The 26,250-nt window shown below is 41.8% G+C and overlaps 1 protein-coding gene and 1 long non-coding RNA gene across 6 annotated transcripts; both read right to left on the bottom strand.

The window, feature by feature from the left end:
- Positions 1–7,952: 7,952 nt before the first annotated feature.
- On the bottom strand, positions 7,953–21,117 carry CREBL2 (cAMP responsive element binding protein like 2). Of its 5 annotated transcripts, none has more exons than XR_009747391.1 (5): positions 20,932–21,117; positions 13,775–13,972; positions 12,491–12,638; positions 9,018–9,173; positions 7,953–8,447 (listed from the first exon to the last, which is right to left on the bottom strand). XR_009747391.1 is itself a non-coding variant. In XM_061476348.1 (4 exons), exons 1-4 carry the CDS (start codon positions 20,944–20,946, stop codon positions 8,443–8,445), a joined length of 366 nt encoding a protein of 121 aa, XP_061332332.1. In that variant the 5' UTR covers positions 20,947–21,113; the 3' UTR covers positions 7,953–8,442. The 5 variants fall into 5 exon arrangements, 3 of the variants coding, with proteins under 3 accessions (XP_061332332.1, XP_061332334.1, XP_061332333.1); XR_009747392.1 differs by having other exon boundaries at positions 9,018–9,163; positions 20,932–21,115; XM_061476348.1 differs by lacking the exon at positions 9,018–9,173 and having other exon boundaries at positions 20,932–21,113.
- An 863-nt stretch (positions 21,118–21,980) lies between these two features.
- LOC133281153 (uncharacterized) lies at positions 21,981–23,567 on the bottom strand. Its single transcript, XR_009747402.1, has 2 exons — positions 23,443–23,567; positions 21,981–22,284 (listed from the first exon to the last, which is right to left on the bottom strand). It is a non-coding gene; the product is annotated as an uncharacterized LOC133281153 (long non-coding RNA).
- Positions 23,568–26,250: the final 2,683 nt, after the last annotated feature.

Genomic DNA, 26,250 nt, shown 5'->3' with positions numbered 1-26,250 from the left:
AAACAAGCAGTTCTGGGAGAGAGTACTCCTGGGTCTCTAGCCATTCACCCCTTAGTCTTAACTGTTTTCTGTGTAAGAACATGACAGTGCCAACTATTAAACACTTTTTTTTCCATTAAGTGGACATCCATTAAGTGGAAATTCCATCACTGCCGTTTACTTTTGGTATCAAGTGGCTTGTACTTGGGAATTACTATTACAAATCATTAAATTATGTGTGTGTCCCCCCTTTTTTATTTCAGCAGAAAGCTGGATTTTTGGCTAAACATACTTTACAAATTTCCAGTTGAGGGGTGAGGGCTAGTGAGAAGCAGACACACACCACTTGAACCTATTTTTCAGCCAGCCTCCTGGAGGTGATAGCGAGGTGGCTATCACTCATAATTAGACTTAAGAGTTTCCATATGGCCAGTTAAGTATCCCCTGAGTTTTCTAAGTCTCCTCAACTCAACCAGTTTGACTTCAGAATTAATTGACATTGATTTAGGAGTGGGTTTTCCAAGGTGTTGAACGCACGCCATCGATTTTAGCTGAAATTCTGAGTGCTCAGCCTCTCTCAGTATCAGATCCTTCCTGTTTAAAAGAACAAAAAACAGATTTGAAGTTTATTAAAGCCAGACCCATGCACTCAAAGGAAGGGTTATTAGCCCCCTAAGTGATTTTGTAAGTTAATACGTCTTTATTAGTTGGCTCTTTTCAACCTAGCAAGTGTTGTGGAATAGGCCATTATGAATTACATGAGCTTTATTTGAACTGGCTTCTAGTAAAACATAGCGCACCTACTGGAAGATTGTTATATAAATGTCACCTTCTGGTGAGCAGCCTGGCCTAAACCACGGATTTATTCTACATTACTGCTAACACACACAAAGTCTTCTTTCAGTTTATCTCCTGGATAAAATTCAGAAGTGGCATAGACAGCAGTAATTCCCTTGTGCTCAGCATCTCAACCATTTTAGGCCAGCTCTTGATTTGGTCCTACATTTGCGGGGAATAGAAAAGATTGCATCACCAAATAATTTCATTTGTCCTCATCTTATACCTGCCCAGACACATTTCATCACACGTATCACACAGTAAGGGTTGAGGGCTGCCTTGGTTGCAGCGACCACGAGATGGTGGAATTCAGGATCTTGTGTGGTAGGACCAGTAGAATAGCAAGTAGAATTGCACCCCTGGACTTCAGCAGGGCAAACTTTGGCCTTTTCAAGCAATTGCTAGGGGAAATCCCATGGGCAAGGCTGTTTGAAGGTAAAGGGGCCCAAGATAATTGGTTGGCATTCAAGGATTGCTTTTTCCGAGCTCAAGATCGGAGCATCCCGACACATAGGAAGTCAAGGAAGAGGGCCAGGAGGCCTGCGTGGCTAAATAGGGAATTGCTGGGTATGCTCAAGTGGAAGAGGAGAGTTTACAGGTCATGGAAGGAGGGGCTGGCCACTTGGGAGGAATATAAAGCTGCTGCTAGAGGATGTAGGAAGGCAGCTAGGATGACTAAGGCATCCTTAGAATTAAACCTGGCGAGAAGGGTCAAGGACAGCAAAAAGAGCTTTTTCAAATACATGGCAGATAAAACTAACACCAGAGGCAATGTAGGCCCACTGATGAACGGGATGGGTGCCCTGGTGACAGAAGATACAGAGATGGCAGAGTTACTGAATGCCTTCTTTGTCTCTGTCTACTCTGCTGCAGGCAGTCCTGAAGAGCCCTGTACCCCGGAGACCTTAGATGAAGTCAGGTCAACGGAGTGGTATGCCTTAGTCGATGAGGAATGGGTTAGAGACCAGTTGAGCAATCTGGACATCCATAAATCCATGGGTCCAGATGGGATGCACCCACGGGTGCTGAGGGAACTGGTGGAAGTCATTGCTAGACCACTCTCCATCATCTTTACCAAGTCTTGGGAAACGGGAGAGGTGCCTGAGGACTGGAGGAAAGCAAATGTCACTCCGGTCTTCAAAAGGGGCAAGAAGGAGGACCTGGGTAACTATAGACCGGTCAGCCTCACCTCCATCCCTGGGAAAGTGATGGAACACCTTATCCTTGGTGCCATCTTAAGGCATATCAAGGATAAGAGGGTTATGAGGGGCAGTCAACATGGCTTCACCAGGGGGAAATCATGCTTGACCAATCTCTTAGCCTTTTATGAGGAAATAACATGGTGGATGGATGATGGCAGAGAGGTGGATGTGGTCTACCTTGACTTCAGCAACGCATCTGACACAGTCTCCCACAGCATCCTCACGGCTAAATTGAGGAAGTGTGGTCTGGATGATCAGGTAGTGAGGTGGGTTGCGAACTGGCTGAAGGAGAGAAGCCAGAGAGTTGTAGTCTATGGGGCGGAGTCTAGTTGGAGGCCTGTAACTAGTGGAGTGCCTCAAGGGTCAGTACTGGGACCAGTATTATTTAACATATTCATCAATGATTTAGATGAGGGAATTGAGTGTACTATCAGCAAGTTTGCTGATGACACTAAGCTGGGAGGAGTGGCTGACACGCCAGAAGGCTGTGCTGCCATCCAGCGAGACCTGGACAGGCTGGAGAGTTGGGCAGGGAATAACTTGATGAAATATAACAAGGGAAAGTGTAGAGTCCTGCATCTGGGCAGGAACAACCCCAGGTTCCAGTATGGTTGGGGAATGACCTGTTAGAGAGCAGTGCAGGGGAGAGAGACCTGGGGGTCCTAGTGGACGACAGGATGACCACGAGTCAACACTGTGCCCTTGTGGCCAAGAAGGCCAATGGCATCCTGGGGTGTATTAGAAGGGGGGTGGTTAGTAGGTCGAGAGAGGTCCTCCTTCCCCTCTACTCTGCCCTGGTGAGACCGCATCTGGAATATTGTGTCCAGTTCTGGGCCCCTCAGTACAAGAAGGACAGGGAGCTGCTGGAGAGAGTCCAGCGCAGGGCAACTAAGATGATTAAGGGAGTGGAGCATCTCCCTTATGAGGAAAGACTGAGGGAGCTGGGTCTCTATAGTTTAGAGAAGAGGAGACTGAGGGGTGGCCTTATTAGTGTATATAAATATATAAAGGGGGAGTGTCACGAGGATGGAGCCAGGCTCTACTAGTGGTAAACAATGATAGGACAAGGGGTAATGGGTACAAACTGGAACACAAGAGGTTCCACTTAAACTTGAGAAGAAACTTCTTCTCAGTGAGGGTGACAGAACACTGGAACAGGCTGCCCAGGGAGGTTGTGGAGTCTCCTTCCCTGGAGACATTCAAAACTCGCCTGGACACATTCCTGTGTAACATTATCTAGGTGTTCCTGCTCTGGCAGGGGGATTGGACCAGATGATCTTTTGAGGTCCCTTCCAATCTCTAGCATTCTGTGACTGTGACTGTATAAGTAAAAGCGAGAGATGCTTTTGTTTCCATGGTCTGGGGAGGAAGGACTGATCAAGGCCTTTAATTTTGTTGAGGGCATGTAGAATTAGATAGCAGAGACAACATACACATAGGTGTAATTACCCATCTTATTTCCAAAGTCACTACAGCAGTTCTCTTTATCCCTGGAGATTTAGTCTCCACTGCCATACACATTCTGCAGAGCCCCTCTCTGTACTGATCCAAATACAGGAAGGAAAATGATTAAGCAACATCCAAAGCCAGAAAGATTTCAGATTATTTACCAGTTAGCTGTAAATGTGGTAGGAGTAGCCCTGATTTTCTTATTAACTCACAGCATTGCTGAGAGCTGATCTGCTGTCAAGCTTTTTGCAGACTCTGAAACACCTCTTGCCACATCATTGACTTAGTCTTTTATATCGATCCAGAGCATCTTTCTTGGAATGAAGTCTTGAGGGTGTATATTTTTTCCTTAAGAGGAGGGATGTTAGATGTGACCCTTGGCCCTCATACCAGGAGCTGCACTGCCTGCACCAGACTATGGCAGAAAGCATCAAGTTTTCAGAGCTAACCCACGCATAATCTTAGAACAGCAGCAGAAGGCAGCCACCACTTCAGGCCAAAAAGAAGTTAGATAGACATATAAAGGGCTATTTCAAAATATTGCAAGGGAGGGTGATGCAGCACAAGGTGGCCTTCCAAAAACTGCTCTTGAACTGTCAACAGCACCCATGACTCCCACCCAAGAGCTCCAGGCCTGGGTGCAATGACAGACACACTGCCTTTCCACTATCACACTACTGTTCCCTGCCCCCAAACAGCAGCTGCCACCTGCACATCCTGACACTATTAATAGCCAGGTCCTAACAGCCATACAATGGTTTTGATGGTAGTCACCTAGTTGTATCTTAAAAGACCACTTCCTGCTTGTTCATAGCATTAACCATCATGAGAAATTCCTATCAAGGTAACAAAGCATTTGAAGTTTTGTCTTCAAGGGAAATAATAATCTCTTTCCTCCACTAAAAATCTATTCATACTAGGAAACATTTTTTAAATGTACATTTCACATTTCAGGTATTTGATGTTATTGTGGACACTTTGCTTGAGAAAGGACACAGGAGGAATGTCTTTGATTGAAAACGACACTTTCAGCAATCTACCAAGACTCTCCACAGATCTGGCGCAGCTGGAAGAGTGTAAAAGGAAGGACTTACTGCAGCGGCTTTTGTAGCACAAGCAGAGTGTGCACAGGATGTACAATAGCATCCGCCTTGCACAGTTCCAGCTCACACTGCACATATGCAGAATCAAATTCAGTGCGACCTCATCATTAGCATGCAGAAATCTTGCTGGGAGGTGGTACCTCTCTTTAGTCTTCCCAGCTAACCTCCAGCTTGGTGAAGGGAGGAACAATGGTCTGTACAGAAAACTCTTCTCAGAGCCCAACTACCCGCCTGCCACACTGATCTAGAAATGAGTGTTCCTTACACTTTTCAGAGCACTCTGTAAGTCGTTCCTTACATCCAGGGTTTTTTTCCCCAACTATTGAAAAACCAGTAGCATTCTCACCCTAGTTCTCAGGATTACTTTCTTCTAAATTTCCATGAAACCACACTTTATTTCTCAAAGGTTTTTTAACTTACACCATAGAATGGTTTGGGTTGGAAAGGACCTTAAGATCATTTAGTTCCACCCCCCAACCATGGGTAGAGACATACTCATGAAGACAGGAAAAAAGATTTTTCAGTAACAAAGAAAATAATTTTAGTCAATATTAACAGGTAATATTTAAAGTTACAGCTGATTATTGTATTTCTGACAGACCAAGGCAAAGTTGTGCTAATAACAGGCAAATTTGTTCACTTTATATGACTTATTTCATGCAAAGAGCATGATTCAGAAAAAAGCTGCAAGGTGAATGGAAGCAACCCCGAGAGGCCATTCATCATTGTGCCTACGTTTTCTTATTAATACATCCACTGAACTGCAATTGTGGTCATTCCACAAGCAATTCATGGCAGAGGGATTAAAACAGACAGCCTTTATAATCATTCTCCAGCTGTCAGTCAGCCTTTTTTATCTGCTAGCATGTGTAGACAATATCAGCTTCATTAACAATGCCACTCCTTTAGTGTGGTGATGACAACGATGACAACACTGAGCAGCTACTGCGAAAAGACACAAGATTACGTAAATCCAGAAAGCTGTAGTAGTTAATTGGCTGTTTCTCAAACACCTGCAGTAATCCACTTTGGTTCCATTGGTATATTAGTAATTAAAAAGCTAATTACTATTTTATTTCAGAAAGCAAGAAGTCCTAAGAATAAAGTAATGAGAAACGCAGCTTGCTGAAGTGAGAATGGAAACGCTCTTGGTTCTCATCAACAGTCCCCTGCAGTATGAATGAGCTACCACCCTGTGAAGGTTTACACAGATACTGGTCACAAGAGTAATTAGCTGAGCAGAAATCTAGGAGATACCTCTGGCCTCTGTCTCTAGCTGAGATCCCAGACAAGATTTTAGGTTTAAATGGAAAACTAATGCTACTACTCTGTTTGATGAAACCTCTTCTGGCTGATGTTCATGAGGTAAAGGCCTTGGGGCCAAAATTTTCTCTCTTGCAAACAAATTCTCCTCTAGCTCCATAGAGTGCTTCAGGTACGTAAATCTAAGCTGAATTCACCCTTTTGTTTAAGAACCTTGTCACTGGGCAAAATGCTGGGCAATCTGCAATTACACAGAAATACAAGTAACAGAATAATCTAAATCTCAGTGTTTCAAATGAAAGAAGACATACAGCTTTGTAAGTAGTGCAACTGTTTCAACACGTGTCCAACATCTACAGCTGCACAATGTTGTCATTGGTGCCTGCTGCTGCTGTCTGCTAACAGTGTCACCTTCCTCCTGATCATACAGCTAAACAGAACCACAGAAAGGTTTGGGTTGGAAAGGGCCTTAAAAACCATGTGGTTCCAACCCGCTGCCACAAGCAGGACACCTTCCACTAGACCAGGTTGCTCCAAGCCCCGTCCAACCTGACCTTGAACACTGCCAGGGATTGGCAGCCACAGCTTGTCTGGGCAACCTGTGCCAGTGCCTCACCACCCTCACAGTAAAATATTTCTTCCTAATGTTTAATCTGAATCTACTCTCTTTCAGTTTAAAACTATTCCCCCTTGTCCTGTCCCTACAAGCTGTTGTAACTCTTGTAGGCTGCCTTTAGATACTGGAAGCTGCCCTAAGGTGTCCTTGGAGCCTTCTCTTCTCCAGGCTGAACAAGCCCAGCTCTCTCAGCCTGTCTCCATAGAGGAGGTGCTCCAGCCCCCGGAGCATCTTTTGGCTTCCTCTGGACATGCTCAAGCAGGTCCATGTCCCTCTTGTACTGGGGGTCCCTGAGCAGTAAGAGTGCTTGAACAAGCACTCTGTGGTGAGCTGGTATCAGCACTACTTCCGCTAGGCTGCAAAACAAGAACCAGGTCCAGAGCTACCAAGGATGATAATACTATTAAGAGCTTGTAGTGCAGAAAGAGTATTTATGCTGATATTACCAAGAGCTTAAAATGCAGAGTAGGTATTCAGGGTGAGTTGGTGCGCGTGACAGAGCATGTTGCAGAGGCAAAGAGAAACAGGAGAATAACCCCTGGTTTTATGTAGTCCTCTGGAGAAGGAACCCTTGACAGCTTTTGAGAAATAGCTGCCAGGCCACCTGGGAAGAAAGATTTACAGAACACTGTTTTTCTGTAGGTAAAGAGGAATGCATACTAAGAAGTAGATTTCAAAGGGGAAAGAAAAAGCCCAGAAATGCAAAACAGAAAACACTGACCTAGCAACACAGCAGGATCTATGTTTGATAGGGAATAGGAAAGAATTGTTCTTACACCAAGAGGCATTCAGAGCATGCCACATAAGGAGATGGTGAAGTTGGAGGACACTGCTGGTATGCTTTACTAGAGGAATACACAGCACTGCTGTCGCCAGCACTGTATGACTTGATCAAAATGTATTCTGAAAGTCGCTATGAGAAAGAAGGTATGGAAAAAAGTCACCTTTCACAGCAAGCTACTTCTATTCACATGGAACACCCTGTCTCATGAAAACACATACTTAATCCACTTGTAGTCTTTTACTCACAAATCCTTCATCATTAGAATACCTATCAGCTGCAGCATAGTTAAAAATGCCACCATTACCCATCCTAATATATAAAGATCACACAGAATAGCTTGAAGCAGCAGTTAGTGTTAGTAGCATTGATCAGGCAGTTGTGAGCTACAGGCAGAAACACAAAAAAGCAAGGCAAATCTTGTACTACTTATGGAAGCAAAACTTCTACCTCCCAAGTGCTTTTAATGGGGGAAACAAAGAAACTGAAAGTCAGTTGTTTAGGAGTTTGGGTTTGTTTTTTTGTTTTAATGAGGTGTTGCTGAAAATCATTAGCTGAACAATGACAGCATTTTTTAGTTAAAATGTGAAGATGAAATACAAATAATGGTATAAATAATATCAAGCAACAGTCTTTGCAGAAATTGCTTAAGGCAATTCCTGTGACTGACACTACAAATTCTACTTGTATATCCACCTATACAAATCTATACATTCCATAGGTACAGCATCAGTTGAATTTTAGTCCATTGATGTGCTATTCAGTATACAATACCTCCGATTTTACTGAGGATTAGAAGCTTCTGTTTTCCCATACAAATTCACAAGAGTCATACAAGAAGTTCAGTTATTGACACAACTTATACAGAAATTAATGCTCAGCAGCACTAAGAGCAGGACACTCACAAGCTGGTGTTTTGCCTTGCTTACCTACAAAAGGTATTTCTACATCAGATGATCATCTGTCACTCATGCTGTATCTCATAAGCATAATGAGAAGGACCAGGGTTCTTATTTCAGCTTTTCCTTTGATTTCTCTGCATTTTTAGACTAGTCTCACATATTTGGTCCTTATATTAACAGTAATTTCATAGCTAATTATAGAGATTATAATTTATTGGAAAGTAGGAAATGGAATTATGATGTCAAATCTCCTCCATCTCTTCATGAGATGCCAGGAAGAACTAGACTCATTATTTATGTAGATTTATCTTTACCCTAAAATGTAAAAGAGAAAGAAGGAAAAATAAGTCACAGGCATTCTCACAAAGCTAATCAGGTGTCAGCTGTTAAGTAGGAGAAAAGCTTTTTGAAATTTATCTCATCCATTAAAAAAATGAACACCTCTGATACATGTCTTTTGAAGAGCACTTATTAGAATACAGATTCTTTGACAACATTTATTATTATCAGGTATAACAGCAGACTGATTTTTTTTTTTTTTACATATGAATACAAAATGTTCTCAGGTAAGTGACAAGCCAATTAAATGTATCCACTTTTTAGGAGTCTATGCACAAAGCACATATACAGCATATGAAAAGGCAAGACTTACTGCATGTTTTTGTGTTTGGTTTGGTTTTTTTTTTATGAAATTTCTACTATCTGGTAAATCTTTAGGTTACATTCTCCAAAAGGATTGTGTAACTTTGCGGTGCTTACTCCATCAGCATGAACTGAGTTCAGTCTTATTACCTTACTGTAGCAGAGTTCCAGCGTTGTTGTGAACGCCAAATTCTGCAGACAGCATTTTCTGAAGACTGTGGATAGTTTCCAAAAGATACCCACCTTTAGCTGGACAAATAGTTCTAGATGACCATCAGATTTCCATGGCAATTGGGAAAATGAAGCATTTCCAGGTTTACTTCCTTTCTTCAATGTTTGTGAGAGAGAACCAGCTGCACACACTCACTGCAGGAGAAATGGATGGAAGGCTGTACCCATCTCACACAAAAAGAGGATAAGACTAAACCATCCTCCTTTATTTAGGGTACCATACGAGACTCCTAGTCAGTCCTGGTTATACCGCTTCTAGGAGACACCTCAATATGGATGAAGACTGTAAGTATCAAATGAGCATGAACCACAAATATTTGTTAGGTTTCAAGGGGAGCTGCTAAACTTTAAACTCCAAAATAAAGGACTCCTGAAGATCCATCCAAGGCCAGAACATTTATAACATAGCACAACCTGCCATGTGATGGAAGCCACAGAACTTTATCTAATTAATGATCGTTGCAGGGAATCCTAAATTTGTAATGAACCACAGCATCCAGAGCAGGTTTGAAAATTGCAGTTAGAGCCTCTAACTATGTATCACATGTATTTTGGCTTGCAGGACAAACAAGGAAATGGTTTAAGATGATGTAGGCTGTAACACATCTCCTGTTCCATTTGCGTGAAGCACAAAGAACCTGTTAGAACATGGATGCCACTGTTCACGCCACAGAGCTGGGCCCAGGCTTGTCAAAAACAATCCTGTAATGCCAACTGCTGGCTAAGCCATGAAGCAGGGGCCACCATGATGGGGAACAGAAGAAAACTTTTGCTCATCACAATGCGAAATTCTAACGCTCTGTTTCCTCCACAAAAGAAAACTCCCAAGAAGTTTCTTGTTCGATACCACAGAAAGTGACACAAAGAAAAAGTGGCAGGAAGAGAGCAAGTAGGGCATTTCTGGTGAGATGAGAGCTGCATTTGTCACATTACCTAGTGCTGAGTGGAGTTGTTCTGGTCACGAATACCATAACTCTTCTGCATGTTTTTTACAACCCCGATTCAGAAAGACACTTAAATAGACACATTACATTTGAAATACATGTTTAATTACAAAACACAGTTTACATTTGAAACTAGACTGTGTAAGTCTAATTCTAACATATTATACTTCTGGCACGATCCTGTTACAAAGCCCAACTGCAAAGTTCACAGAGTATACTTTTGGACATCTGGCCTGGGGTTTGGTTGTGGTTTTTTTCTTCCAAAGAATCCAGAAAAAGGACAGGCAAGCATTCAACATAGACAAAAATCCCAAAACTTATGGGTTGGGTTTCTTGCTATTTTTCAGGACAAACTGCAGTTCAGAGCTTAAAATACAGGGCACAAGGACACAACACAACTCTCATATCCTCCCCTTCTCTGCTTCACTGTTACTTATCGTTTCATGATAGTTTTCTATGTCTATGCAATATTTCTAGCAATTGATAACTAAGGACATACGTGGAGGGTCTAGAGGATAAACTTAAAACTATGCTTTAAGAATTAATATATGAGTTCTTAGAATGGAATTCTGAAAATAACTGTGCTGTACACTGAAATACAGCACTTTATTATTTCCAGTGCTGTTGACTAATTCTGAATTGAGATAATGCTAAACAAACCAAATTATTTCAGTAAAAAGAAGACAACAGTCTAGCAAAGTCATTCATTATAATATTTATTCTATGAAACGAAGAAAATATGAGATTAAAAAATGTTCCATGCACTTCGTATAACACAGAGAAAGACACTGTCACAAACAAAAGAGTAAGAAAGCAAAACTTCCACTGAAAATCCTAAGAGCTACACTCTCCACATCGCATCACATCAGTGCAAAAAGCATATACAGGAGAAAGAGAGGTCTAAAGAAAGTGGCAGGTTATCTGTCAATACCTAAGATAAGCAAACCAACCTGCAAGAATTTGCCATCACCTCTCTTCCCATAAAACCAAACCGATGCAACTTGTTTTCCTTGCTACCAAATTCTTGGCATTATCTTTGGCTAAGAAACAAGGATAGCATAGCAAAATTCATATTAAGTTGCAGTTTAGAAAGATACAGAAAGATAGCAGGGCATGATGGGTGGGAGGAGATTGCAGCTGTTCCACTGCTAGAAGCAAGGTAGAGGGACATGATCTGACCAAGAGCACAGGGGGTGGGAAATACATCCTGTGAAAGAAGTATGGGCAGAGAATATATCTAGTGCCTCTCCTCAATCGCATAAAAGCCATGCTGCATTATAAAAGGATGCTGAGAGCAACATCTTTATGTAGGTTACAAATTACATTATTATAAACCTTACTGCTGAAAGCTTTTGATCCAGTTTCTTTTCCTCGACCTACAATACTGCATTTGACTTTAGCAAAGTTGTTATGAGATCCTCCTCTTGCTTTTATTTTACAGAACCTCTCAGACTCCCATAACAGTTACCAACCACATAACTACAACCACAGAGCCAGTTAATTCTGGGCTCTGACACAAAAGCAACCCCCATCTCTTACTGGGAGTGCCCAAAAGCTGCCATAGCTGTATTTGGGGAGGGTGGTGTAGAGAAAGGAAGTACAAAGCTCTGCTTACACAAACACCCAGAAGCCCCATTCCACGCAGGCTTAGGAACACCATAATCAAGGAGTTGCATGTGGGGAGGAGCAAAAAGAAGACAGGAGACTGGGATCCTTCCCCCTGCATCTGGGGATGCGTCCACTTCTCTCACAACAGCATTCTTCTGCTAGTTACCAAGCTATCTCTGCTGCAGTGCTGAAGGTTCTGCATTGACCTCCTGCGAATGATGCACCATGGGGGAAGATTGTTACAGTTACAGATGTGATTTTCACATTTCTTAAGAACATAAAGGTAGAAATTCCTACTTTAAAAAATGTACAGTAATTTAACCTTTCACATGAAATATTACATAATTAGAAGATGTGAGATATAGAACTGCCCATGCTACACTTTTAACTTTCCTCTGCATGTACAGATCAGGAATATGACTCTATCTCACACGATCTTTTCACCTTTCAATACCCAGAAGAACCTAATTTCATCCCCTGGACAAGAACAAACGAGGCACAAAGAAGACTCCAAAGGAAATCCCAAGTCCAGCATTTCTCACTTCTGAGTGCTTGCAGCTAGAATAATGTTTTCTTGATGGAGTTTTTAAAATTCAATTATGTTTTATGTGCTCCATTTACTTTGCATTAGGAAAGTAGAAAACACTCTAAAAGACGAAGGTCTCAGGTCTTCACAGGTCTCCACAGGCCTTGGTGAGACACAAAGACTGAGTCTTCTTTTAAAATTAACTGCCCAGCTTCCTAGCTAGTGTAATTTCTATGTTGTTCATGTAAACATTACACAGAGTCTTTGTACCACCCACTAAGCTCTTTGCTTCAATCAACTATTTGTGCCCAAAAGCACATCCTTATGTTTCTTCCTACACCACAGCCACCCTCCTACACCACAAAAGATGTAACAAAATAGGAATTAATCATAGTCTGCATACTTACAGGGATTGCTGCTGTTTGCTTCTGTCTTCCCAGCCTTGGCAAGTTTCGCTGAGTTCTGCTGTGCTTTGCCATGCTCCTCTCCAGTTAGCAGGGCTTTTATTTCAGAGGGGATTTTCCCTTGGTCCATCGCCATGCACCATTGCTTATACTGAAATATGCAAACACATTAGGCATTAGCAAACTGCCAGGATCACATTAGCAGACAAAACAGAACTGTAGTCTTTACCTTCCGGTATATTCATTTAAGGTTTGAATTTACTGGGCTGAAGCCTCTTACAAAACTGCAGAGGACTAATGAGCTAAGCACGTGTCCATGGTTGCATACCTGTCCTCAGTAAATTCAGTTTCAGGCAATAAACTGCTACTTGGTGGCAGTACTAGACAGAATACTGTAATTATTAAACAACATGGAACACTTTGTGAATTTTCTCGCTGCTGCCCTGCCAGAATACCGTTCCAGTTCATGGCCTATTAAAAAAAAAAAAAGTATTTCACATGACTCTGGGGCTGAGTGACTATTAAGAGGGCCTTTCTGATTGTGTAAGGCACAGTTAAGCACATGGACCTTATTCCTAGTTCCCGCATCTTGAATTCTTCATTGACAAACCCTGAAGCACACTGAAAAAATCTGTGGTCAGACGGCTGACTTTCCACCCAATCCTAACCCTATTCACTTGTGATTAGCCCTGCATGTTCAAACAAACCTACTGCAAGGTCAAGGCAACAGCCTCGGCTCCAGTGGAATTTCAACAGCATCTCAATATCACCGAGGAGCAGAGTTTTTGTTTCCAGATGAAACATTCTCTTGGGATAATGTAGCTTATTTGGCCAAGACACCCATCTTATACATGCTAGAACACAGGACAGATGTGCAATCAACTACACAGTGAGTATGCTGCAAGAATCAACTTCCCCAACAGAGACAACCATCTGTGGGAAGCAGTGACTTACTGTGGATATATATTCCCCCCTTGATATATTAACACATCTCTTTCCATCCTCTACCTCTTTCTACCTCTGTCAGAGGCTTTCCAAAACACACATTTCACAGTCATATGCGATGGCACTTTCTTTGCTTGCTTCCAGTTGAAAATCAGCAGATAACTGATGAGTTTTGTATTCAACATGTAAAGTAGACAAACAGCTGAATGCATCTGTTACTGATGTTTTGATACCTTATGGCTAGCCAAATCCCACTCTCAGACACAGTGATTTTGAGAATAAGAGTCCATGAGGACAGGTCCCAAATAATATTGAGGGTTAGGTTAAATGACAGTTTCTTACCATCTCAAGCTCTTCTCTGAGAGCACAGATGGCTCGTTCTCTGCTTGAAACCAGCTCTTCCAGGTACTGGTACCTCAGCTTCTTCCTGGCTCTGCACTCTCTTGCACTCTGACGACTTCTTTCAAGTTTTGCCTTCAAGTCTATCTTGGCTGGTTTACGACCTCGCTTGCCTGGTTTCTTTATCTTGCCTCCAACCACCTGGAAACAAAGGGTAAAGATCATGTTCTGCAAAGGTAATACTGTAACCATGTCACTGCGCCTACAAGATGTCTCAAGCAGACAATCTTCCATATGTTTTCACTGATTCTGGAGCAACAGACAAAGAAAGGGTGCTCATGTATGAAGTTTTCAGTGGCAACATCAAAAAAAAGCGAGGGATACAATTTCATAGTGAAGTCAGCGCTTAAGCAGTCCTACTGTAAATGCTATTAATCTGATCTGTAGGAGCTCCACAGAATGGCTGAGGGTGGCAGGGACCTCTGAGCACCATGTGGTTCAAACTCCCCCCAGCTCAAGCAGGGCCACCTAGAAATGACCACACAGGACAGTGTCCAAATGGCCTTTGAATATCTTCAAAGAGATTCCTTGAAGCCCTCTGGTCAACCTCTGGAAGTGCTCAGTCATCCTGACACCTGGTACCACTCAAGAGAGCATGTCTCAGTCTACTTGCCAGCTCTAGAAATACAATATTACAGAGTTTAACAGTTTAATTTGGAAGAAAAAAAAAGAAATATTTATTTGTATCAACATAACCCAAAACTTAGCTTTGTTGCAATAGAATGACTACAGTTTCAGCCTATTTTAAAGATGAAAATTGTCAGAATTATTCATTAGCCATCTGAGCTTCTCCAGCCCCAATTTCTTTCAAAAGAATACTCTGAGGAGTTCTACTCAACAGGGAACTCAGTAACACTGAGTCCTGCCTCTGTTCCAGTTGTATCAATCCACTCTGTTCATGTTTACCTTCAAAACACTACTACACAGCCTGGCAAACTGTCTCTCCTACCTCTTCGTGCAACCTAATCCAGTGTTCAACTCCTCCCCAGTGCTTAATTTAGATCTTCCTTTCAGAAATGTAACTTCATAGTTTCCTGCCCTGTGGAGTGCAGATTTGGCACCATTTTCTCCAGCCTTCTTTGTGGTTCATTTTTAGAGGTCTGAAAGCCTCTCTTGCTACAAATAACAAAAAAAGGGAATAGTTTCCTCAATGCTTACTCTATGCTTCCCCACACAAATATTCTACCCTTAACATGACGGCATGACACGAGTTAAAGTCTTAAATATTGCCTGAAACTTAGTACACTGGCCATCAGATAGTATTGCCCTGTAAAAGCATTACGTTAGCTACAGTCCCCACCTACCCTCTGAAGTAAGGATTTCTCTTTATTTGCATTCTGACCACACTGTTTAAATGGAAGGGGTGTGGAGAAACACACCTAACACACACCTGTATACAAGAATTTCACTGCTGGCTTCATGTTTCACCACGCTGTATACAAAAAAGACTTCTTCTAATAGGCAGTGTACAAAATACCAGAGTTCATCATAAAAAAAGCACTTTTAGCTGTGCAATACTACAAAACAAGCTGGCTTTGACATTCAAAGAAGTCACTTGTTCTACAAACTTAGCAGGCTGCAATAAAAACAACAACATAGTGAACTGATGTGTTAGAATGGAGGAAAAAAAGGATTATACAATTGAGCCTATTCTCTTTGGAAAGTGAGTCAACAATCACATGCCAACATAATTCTATCCTCTCTATGTAGCCTCTCCTAATTTATTCAGGAGAGTTGCCCACCATAAGCAAATGGAGGAACAGAAAGTATTTAATGGACATCTAGTGATAATGCAACAAACACAATACATTCAGAAAAGCAAAGGAAAAAAAAACAAAATCAAGCTCTTTAACATTTGAGCTGCTGAATACAGTTTGAACAATCCATTCACTCTGACAAGGTGTTCTCCTTACGATCACCTAGTTCAGAGACTATATTCACCAACATAGGACAAAACTAACCAGCCATGGCCCAAGAGAAAAGGAGCTCCAAAGAGAGGAAAGTGTTTGTCCCCTTTTGGGCATGACAAGCACAGCTCTGTCCTCTCATGGAACCACAATCGTATTTATGCATGGTGTATTTTATAGTCCTAGCTCAGGAGGAGTTAGAAATACGCATAGTCTTCCAGGAGGGGCTGTAGGCACTTGACATTTGCCATCTATTACTACTTGCACTTTAAAGATTTCTTGCTATTACTTTATACACTACAGCCAAAGTACTTCAGTCCTCAAACACTTTTAGTACCTGAGGGTTTTTTGTGTCAATGGAAGGTAGTTTCAAGAAAATCTTTGAATTCAAGAGGTTGATAAGGTCTGGTAGACACATATACTCTAGCTCTCCTAAAAAACTTTTGCCACCCTTGAGTTCTGACCCTCTAGAAGAGTGAGCTAGCATTCAACGTCAGAGCTCCAGCACACCACATACTGCCGTATGAACAAAACGCTGCATCAACCCTTAGTCCCACACAGGAGCATCTCACAGCCATGCTCTTTCACCAGAACCTCAGGCAGGACAATAGTTGCTACCACTCTGCTTCTCACTAACAGCAACAACACTAGCGAATAGTACCCAGCCCTTCCCCAGCCAGCACCTTGGTGTAAACTGTTTTGAACATTGAAAATGCATCCTTGATCCACCATTATCGTTTTCCCTCTGGAGAGCTTTCTACAGATAGGTAACCAAGTGCTCTCGCTCCCCCAAGATCTTTTACCACTGCAGCACTACACAAGATCTCTTAAGGAAGGGAGAAGGCTTGTACCCCTTGGGTCACTGCTTGCCAATGCTCTAACCACTAGGACTACGGAAATAATTAAAAGCTTCCTTCCCTTTTAACTCTGACTTTAAGCAGTAAAGCCCTTATAATCTGTCTTCACACCACCCTGAAAGACTCATGCTGTCTTCATGGCTGCTGAATTGGAGTTCCCCATACACTTATGCATCATCCTGCACAGCTAGTTTGGTAAACAATTTAATCAAACCCTGCATCCTAAACAGTTTTTACTCACCAATATTTAGAAGCTCATCCTGTAACCTTAAGCAACCCAGACAGGGAAAAAAAAAAAAAAATAGGCCTGATAAATCCTTTGCCACCATCCCACGTCCCCAGCCCAGCTTCTAGTCATGTTTGCCTGCCCAGCTGCCATGCAGATGTGACAGAAAGAAGACAAAGAAGCGCTAGCTTGAACGTGGCAACAAACCAAGAAAAAACAAGCAAGCAAACATTTTTTTATTCCCTTTGCATTCCTCTAGAGTGATCTATTAGCATTCAGAAGTCAGGATCTGGGGTTCTTTTCAGGGAGCCACGTGCAATCAAGACCCAGAACAACATTAATCATAAAACATGCCATAGAAATATTCATAATGGCATGCATTTGTCAGAAATCTGACTAACCTCCTATTTCAGTTCACTCAGACTTAAGAAAATAGTAAAACGTAACTCCCTCCCTTTTAATACAGTACTTGGATCATAACATTACTCTTGCTTGGCATCAGGGTTCAGGTACAAAATCATGTGACCTGGAATTGGAAATAGCTGCAATTACTTGCCCCAATAAAGAAAAATATCTCAGATTTCTGGATTTTTTTTATTAGAGGGATTCAGCAGACCTCTACAGAAGCACTGCCAGATTGCACAATGAAGAGGTCCTCCTTAGGAAGGAGATACATACATAACATGGCTACTAGTATTCACAAGCACACAGGAACCAAGCCACTCCAACAGAAGATTGTGATAAAGCTGACCTCACCATGACATGTGCAGGTTTGCAACAATTTGGCAGATTAAAACAATACTTTCTGAAGCACTGTTCAGCACTACTGATCAGCAATGCTGATAGCATTGATCAGTTCAGCACCTTCCAGCAGCTCTTCGTTCATTCTCTGATAACTAAGACGTTCTTAAGTGTTCCATTAACCGGCACTTGAGATCCAGCTCAAGGAATCATCTTAAACGGAGTCTTGGTTGCATTGCTAGCTGAAGGTCTGAAGAATTTAACTTAGCATAAAGAAGACGATAACCTCACCTATAAAGGCTGAAATCTGAGTGACACTTTTACTTATAAAAAAATAAATTAAAAAAAGACATTTATAAATAAGGTATTTCTCTAAAAAAAAAAATCACTTATTAAAACTCTACCTGCTCATTCATGTTTTGGCTCAGTTCATATAGCAGAATTAAAACAAGTGCAAGGGATTGAGACCTACTCTTAAAAAAACCTGACGAGTGGACAGCTTTATTGTCATCAGAACCGGGTAACAAAAGGTCTTCCTAAGTCTACTTTTTTTACATTCCTTCGTGTATCCAACTGTAAGTAACTGCTTTGATCTAGCAAAGCATTTAAAGAAGCTGTTGGATGTAGGGTACACTGGCAATACTTATATGAGTAATTGATTTCTCATGGGTAGAAATGAGTGACAAAATTTCTCTTTTTTCCTGTGCTCAAATACTTCAGAGGTACATAAGTGTTATTTTAACAGAGATTATTTGCCAAGAACACCTACATCACTACTCTCTTTCCCTTTCACAACCAATAGCTCAAACCACAGCAATGAGAAGCAAGACCAGTATCTGAACAAGCCCTAGTTTCAGAGTAGCTCTAGGAGAGAAATTAAAGGTTGTATTCTGGGTTTGGTTGGGTTTTTTTTCTGTGAATAATTAAGAACATGCTATAAAAATGAAACATAGAAGTTTTCTAGATCTGACATTCAGCTATTCTACCTCTCCCTTTATTTCTTACTATTTCCTTCCCATTTTGAGAAATCTGTTAAAACGAACTATTTTTCTAATGCTCTTAAACCAGGTAAGGCTAAATTATACCGCACTAAGACTTTAGGAAAACGTAACAGCCTGCAAGCCCAATTCTAAATTCTTTATGACATTTAGATGAAGGAAAACACTGAACTTGAGTGGATGCAGCTATAGAATGGTTACTTCACTACTAATGTAACCTAGTTATCTCAGTTTCTAGAGGGAAATTCCCTTTACAGTCACATTTGTTCAGCTCACAGGTAAGACACTCTGAACAGGCAGACCAACCCTCTCAAGTAAGGAAGACAACATGACTCGGTGAACTTTTAGAAGATATTAAGGACAAGCTGGGTCAAGCTGTAAGACAGCACTGGCTGTAAAATGAAGTATAAATAGTGCTTGCCTCATCCTGACACAGCGATATGCAGCCTGAAGAGGCCTCCCAAGAGAAATGGGATCTCTTGAATGGAGCCACCAAACCCTTAGTGCAACCTGCTGCCTTACGAACTTGTTTTGAAAGGAACCACAGCCTTTCAAAACAGCTACAGTGAAGCCTTTCAGAGCAGTGAGCACTTACTGACTAACATCAGCTAGTTTCAACAGAAGATATGAGGAACCAGTATCCCCTGAGGTTATCACTTAATGAAAAACTTGCTGAGTTAAGAAAGATATTCAAAGCTTTGCTTAGGTACAGCCATACTCAGTGGTTCTGGGCTGGACCCTTTTCAGTGCCACTGTCCTCACAAGTATCTGGGCAATAAGTTCTAAGTCAAAACATCATACTAGGAAACTGTAGCTGAGACTGAAGATAGGAGGAGATACTCCACACTGATTGCCTTTTCTTTCTTTCCCCCTTCATTTGACATCCATTTTTCTAAGGAAAAAAAAAAAAAAAAAAGCACACAAAGACTTGTCTTACTGGGTGAAAAGATGTAGTTTATTTAGTAAAGGTGCCCAAAAATGTTTCAGGAGGAAAAAAAAAAAAAGCAAGCAAGCAGATTATCATGTCTCCACAAGACACAACAATCGATAAAAAATATTTTATAAATGAAAAATTTGGAAGTTTCCTGTTACCAGTGAGTTAATTCTGATACAGGACAAATGAAGTGCTCTTAACACTAAAAGAAACAAAAACCATCTAACACTCACAAGCTGCATATGCCTCCAGAATTACATCTTCTGGATCTTCTAAACTACTGCTCTTATTACATAACTTTCCTGCAGTTCTTGCATTTGGTTGACTTTAGTGATGCTGATTCCTCCCACCCTCCTTTGCAGCTTTCAGACAAAGGCTCAATAAAACAAAATAGTATACACATTAAATTGGCAAATTATTATGAATTTTTCAAATACTTACAGTCCATTCTGTGGATTTTCTATACTGTCAGATTATTGACCACATCTAAGTTTCTTAGATTTACTCCCTAAGAAACCACATCAAGTATTTTTTCCTCCTTTGAATTAAGGCAGATCAGCACTAGCATTGTAATTTTGTTTTACTAAAAATCAAGTGGGAAGAAAACCAGGTAGCTGGAGAATGGATAAGGTACCACAGGCTCATGACTACCACATGACCACTTTTAACATTCAAGCCAAGCTGAGTTTATTCCAAGTCAGAAGATGACTTACCTCAAGCATGGTTTCACCTAGCTTAGGTCCCCAGGAGCTAGCTATCTCCGACACAAACCCCAGGATACTACCATAACCACTCTAGTGATCTGGAATCTCAAACTCAACAGGTAACTTCAGTTGTCGATTGTTGCAGTGAGTGGACACAGCAGTTATTTTCTCATTCCTCACACATGCCCTATGGGTCCTGCTCTAGGGGCACCCTGGAACAAGCAGGTGAAAGAAGTATTCCTTGTTCATCTTCTGATGTTTCACTCTGCTTAAACGGAAGACCTGTACCTTCAGGGAAGCTGCTGTGCTGTTCTCATGCGCAGATGCAAGAAAAATGAAAGCACCAGCACACAAGGCTGCAGCCAAAGCTCCTACACAGGTGCTAGAGAGACGTGATCTACCCCACCAGACCACTAGCTTCTGGCCCATTTCTGGAGCTCTGAGGAAAAGCCAGAAGCAGCATCCAAGCGCTGTGCCTCATTGCGGGCAGCAAGCAAGAACAAAGGGGACAACCCCTCCTTTCTACCAACCAGAGGCCTTCAAGAGAAGGCTTCAGACAAAGTTTACTTCAGAAGCCTTTATCGGGAGCACTCCCCTCACGCGCAGTTCCCTGTCTATTCGCTGTTGCGGGGGCTCACATCACACATTTGCACATTGCTTGGAGCTTGAACCCGCCGGAGTCAGGCGCAGGAAGGCCACACGAGCTCCCTGCACTGCCGAGCCAGCTCCTTACCTTGCTGTCATCCATGTGTGCAGCCAGCCCCGAGCCCGTACCGCCGCAGCCCTGCCCGGGAAGCACCCCGGAGCCGCCGGCCCCGGCGCACACTAGCACTCACAGAACCACAGCAAAACCCACTACCACCGCCATCGCCCGGTTTGTTTACAGCCGCCGCTCCGCCCGGCGCCGGGCGGGCAGGAGCAACAGCTGCGGGGCGGGGGATGCTGGGAAGTGTAGTCTTTTCCGGCCCGCTGCTGCTGAGCTGTGCGACGGGAAGAACTACAATTCCCAGCGGACCCCGCGGGGGGAGGTGGGTAGCGGCGCTGCCATGGGTCTCCGCCTCGGGGGGAGGGAGGACTACACTTCCCGAAGGGCTGTGGCAGGCCTGCCACCGGGGTCCCGGGTCTCTTACGCAGACCCTGCTGGCGGGGCTGGTGAGCAGCCGAGCTGTCTGCTGCTTGCGGCCGGCCGTGAGGGCAGCTGTAGGCTCTGACCCAGTTCACGGGCTGTCCCTAGCGCTGAGCCCTAATAGTAACCTCAGTTAAAGCGGTGCCTTCTCCTCGAGTCCAAGCTCGCTGTGGTGACTTGCTACAGAGCTACTAGGATTTCAGCTGAGCAGCCGTGTAATGGCTTGAGCATTAAAATAACAAAACAAAACAAACAAAAAAAACCAACTCAACAAACTAAGCTTTCGCATATTGTTTGCCTTGCTTTGCCCCCTGAGTTCCTGAAGTCTGAATTGAGGCTGCCTGGTCACTTGGACACTGCGTGGTGTACTCAGCCTGTGATCGAGAGCCACCCGAATACCTGAAGAAGCAGTCCTTCCAATCGTTGGAGCAATATTGGGTTTCCCCTCCTTTTCATGTTGACACACAGCAGAAAAGGTTAATGTTGAAGATGCGAAACCAAGCTGAGCATCATAGTGTCCGCGTCGCTGCCCGCCCCCCCCCAGGTCCCTTGAAATGAGGCCCCTGCTTTCTCAAAAAGATGTGTGTACCCCAGTGAACAATTCTGTAAACTCAGCCTGTATTTCGAGATTGCGGTGAAACCTGAAGCTAGGCATGTTTCATGTTGCTGCATGTTCCTTTTTATTCCTGCAACCCCATTCACGAGAGTTTCCCATGACTTAATCTCTCTTACATGCAATTGTTAGGGCTAAAGGCTTTGTCATGGGATTTTCCCCCTGAATCACAGACCTTCCTCTTGGAGGGGTATGCTTTCTGGATGGCAGAGCCAAAGCACTTTAAGAAGGGGTTTTTTTTTTCCTATACGTTTGTACGCTTTCCAGTTGTTGAAGACCAGGCAGTTTGCACGCTGCTTCCTATTTGCCTGTCCAAAACCAATGAATCAGTTCTTGTAACTCTGGCCCTGAAGTAACAATAATAAAGAAGCAGGGATGATCAGTATTTTAAACTGGTGGCATCAGCTAATAAAGTGTAAGGAATAGCTCTCTGTGAGCTTGCTTAGGTTGTCTCCTGTAACACCCTCCCCCACCTTTGCCTCCAAATTCTTGAAGAAGGTGGTGGGGTGCCTCATACCGCCTTTGGCACTATCCTGGGGCCATAAAGCTGGCTTTAAAAGCCAGTTGGGGGTTTCCCTGGTGAAGGGAAATATTGAGTGGCAAAGAGCCAACATAGCTCACTTAGGCAACCCTCTGTTGCAACATGAGTGGAGGAAGGAGATTAGACAGAGCCCTGATGCTGATTCAGAAAGGCCAGAATCCTTTTAACCAGCAAATTAAAGTTATAGCTGCATCTTTTCCTTCCACTAGATTACCCCGCACTACCCATTCTACTTAAGAAGCAGAGTTCTCAGCTTGTGACCAGGATAAACACAAGTTCCCTGCCTAAGCACTTAAGGACTTCCTTATTTTAGCACAGAACAACTCAAAATATGCATTTCTGTCTGCTTTTTCCACTATGGCTGTACTGTCCTCCTGGATGAATATGAACATGTGTGTTGAGTGGAAGTCTGTCACAAAGAACAGTTGTGAATAGAACTGAATAATATATATAAAGCCATATATATAGCACATAAGTTTATGATGCTTTAAACTGATTTACCAGCTAGAAGAAAAGTACTTCTTTACACAGCAAACAGAGAACTCTTGGAGTTTACTGCCACAGGAAACTGTAAGACAGAGACTGCAGAAAGTTCAAAAAGGGATTAGAGAGATTTATGTTTCATAAAGAGCTACTAAAGGGATGTATTATCCACCATCCCTAATCTAACAGTGTAGGATATGGGGATGTATGAGAGGAGCAAAGCATGGAAAAAGGCCAAGTTCACATATCCTCCCTAAAAAGCACCTCCTCCTGTCATTCTGAGACAATAATGAACTAAATGGAACCATGGTCTGGCCGACCAGGCCTTTCTTTCTTTCATGTTGTCTCACAAGTCACCATTTTGACCCCCAAATACTCACAATTGAATTAAGATTTTTAAGTAAAACTTCATTGGTTAAAGTAAAGGCAGATGATCTATGTACTAGACCAGCTATCCTGACTAATTGCCATAATTACTTACCAGGCAAAATGCCAGGTTACTGTTTTTCCTTGTATGTGATGATCGCTAAGTGATTCTCCGAGACATCCTGATGGCCTTATTGCTAAACCATAGTGATGCACACTAAAGAAACACTACCTTTTACACTACCCAATTTCGCAAAGTGTCTTACGCAATAACTATTGGCAGTTCCTTGCTCAAATGAATTACATTTATTAAAAGAAGGGTTGTACTTCTGAGAACCAGAAAGACTTTGCATATATAAAGAAACTGGGTTCAGTAATCAGGCAGTAGTTTATGTCAGTGTGACTAAAAAAGAGATGGAACTCATGAGGTAATTTTGCACTATGTGCTTGTATTTGCAGTGATGTCAACACATCCCAAAGAGGTGTTTATTCTCTCTGGAACTGTAAATGTTATAATTCAGGCAAATGGAAATCTGTTCCTCTGAGAGCCTGCTTGAAATAAGAATAAATCTTGCAACCTGTTGGTATCATGACTCAGAATTTTGATGAAATTGCTCCATTGTCCATTCATGGAGTAATTGCAGACTCAGAGCCTTTGAAATCAGTTCATTCATGGATGAGAAAACAAGGATGCAGTTAAGATATTTTCTTGTGAGTTTTCCAAATGCACTGAGATACCAATTGCTTTAATAGAGATGCTAACTCTATTCTTAGCATCTTTAGGGAAGGATTGTACAACTACAGCCACTCTTTCAGTCCCTTCATTTTTATTTTTTTTTTTTAAACAATAAAGAAATGGCATTTTCCTATAGCCTTTAATCTGATACCCAAGAAACATTTCTGGAAATACAAGCAAAAACTCTGTCATTTAATTTTTAGACTGTTGATACTGGGGCAGAGAACACCCTCAACTTGTCATTTGTATCCCTCAGCTAAATTATTTATCATGAGGAAATAGCCAAAGATGTTTATTTGCATAATATTCTGTATCTTATTGTTGCTTATATAAATATGATAAAAGTATACTAGTGGTGCTTTTTTGCATTAGAGAAACAAGATGTGTATGCTAAAGCTCTGAACAACCTGGTAAATGCATGAACAGCACATGCTAACAAGTAGTGATTGATCACCTTGTTCATATGAGTAAAAGAAAATTCTGTTCCAAATGAAAACTTCCTGAAAGCCAATTTTTAAAATATAATTAGTGTTTAAACAAAGCACAGCACACTGGGAGCCTGATCTGTGACTACTTGCTGTACACTGTATAAGCAAATGTTGATAAGGGGTTTTCTCTCATATTTGCCAAATATTCCACTTTGTGAGAAGATGAGCACCTTCTGTAGTTACAAATCCTTGAAGTCTCATCTACAAGGGGAATTCTTTCTGTTTAGCTACTGTAAATTAACTTCTCAAGTAAAATGGATTCAACATAAGTTAATTTGGAATAATCAGCTCTTGTCTTATGAGTATACACACAGAGAAAAGTTACAGCTTTATTGAGCCAAACCAACTTTCCCATGTAAGCAAAATCTTGAAAGTGTTCATGAAGCATTTGTATTGCTGAATGGATGGACTATTTGTCAATTGAAATACTGCATGAAAATGCTCATGCTACAGTTGGAAAGGAGCTACTTCATGTTTTCCAGTTAGTAGAACGGAGAGAAAAAAACATCAGATGCTCCTACACTTTATATATATGATTGATAGTTCCAAATAAGATACGAGAGGAAAAATAGGAATGGTTCAAAAAGGCGTTTGAATAACATGGATTTCATGCATAATTTAAAGTAAATATAAAAACCTGAGAACCAAAGAGCAAGACAAATCACTGATTAGGAAGATGACGAAGAGTGGGTTAAAGTTCAGTGCGGTGCGCAAGTGAATAAAATTTAATCTTGTTCTGAAACAACAAACAAACAGAGCAGCACAATATGCCACGTTCAGGAATGTGAAAGCCATGTTGTATCTGGCACTTGAACAACAGAGAATTATTGCTGCTGATATGGTAATTGCAGAGGTACAGAAAAAAGTGGGTGGATCATGTGAAATTCATGAAATACTTGAGGTGAACTTACAGCAGGATTAGTCTTTTTCTTTTAGTGGTGTACATTGATCGCTATGTGCAACTGGTTTAGTAAAAAAGCATATTGTTCATTCTCAACAGCTTTAAAAATCTACTTCAGCTCAGTGTCATTTCTTGTTCTTAAGATATTTTGCAATGTGCTTCTCCCCTCTGGCCTACGCAAACAAATATGCCTGCATATGCATACCTATTAGGGCCAGCCCAAAACTGCTCCCTGTAGCTGACCATTCTGGTAAGAGCATTTCTGGTTGCTTTCCTCAGCACTTCAAATGATTTTAAACAGTTCTGTCCAGACACTGGTACTATGGCATGCGCTGTGCTCACACTCAAAACATGTACTAATCTAATACTGCTTGTTCAAGGGCACAAACAAGGTTTCTGTATAGCTCGAGTGCAAAACGAAGGACTCATACAGCAAGCTGGATCTGTGCTGTAACTGGGTTGGAGAACATAATGACATTGACTACTTTCAGAAATATCACTGTGTTTCATGTGAAGGGTCAGGTCACCACATACAGTGCTTCCCCCTATCTGCACTGCTCACCCCATCTTAAGGCAGCATTTTATCAGCTAACTCATGATTTGCAACTGTGTTTAAGCATATTAGATTTCCTAAGTATTGTTGTAACTGCTGATGAGCCTTGTATTTGCATTTAATGGGATTTGTATTTAATGACGCTGCTCATGTGAACAAAAGTTACTTTCAGGATCAAAGGCTGCACCTTGAAAAGTGTTCTATTAACTGGATATAAATCAAGTACACACTCCTGTATAACACAA

Source organism: Pezoporus flaviventris, unplaced genomic scaffold, assembly GCF_033815535.1.
Source record: "Pezoporus flaviventris isolate CSIRO_AGI_PZ_B2104156 unplaced genomic scaffold, CSIRO_AGI_Pfla_v1 ptg000096l, whole genome shotgun sequence".
Classification (NCBI taxonomy): Eukaryota; Metazoa; Chordata; class Aves; order Psittaciformes; family Psittacidae; genus Pezoporus; species Pezoporus flaviventris.
Note: the sequence above shows the minus strand (reverse complement) of the source record. Positions and strands in the feature narration are given on the sequence as shown.

Bases quoted from the DNA above. Each gene is read 5' to 3' on its own strand.
- CREBL2 (XM_061476348.1), bottom strand. The intron at 12,639-13,774 runs GTAAGAAACTGT...TGCATATTTCAG, and splicing joins TCAGAGAAGAGCTTGAGATG to TATAAGCAATGGTGCATGGC.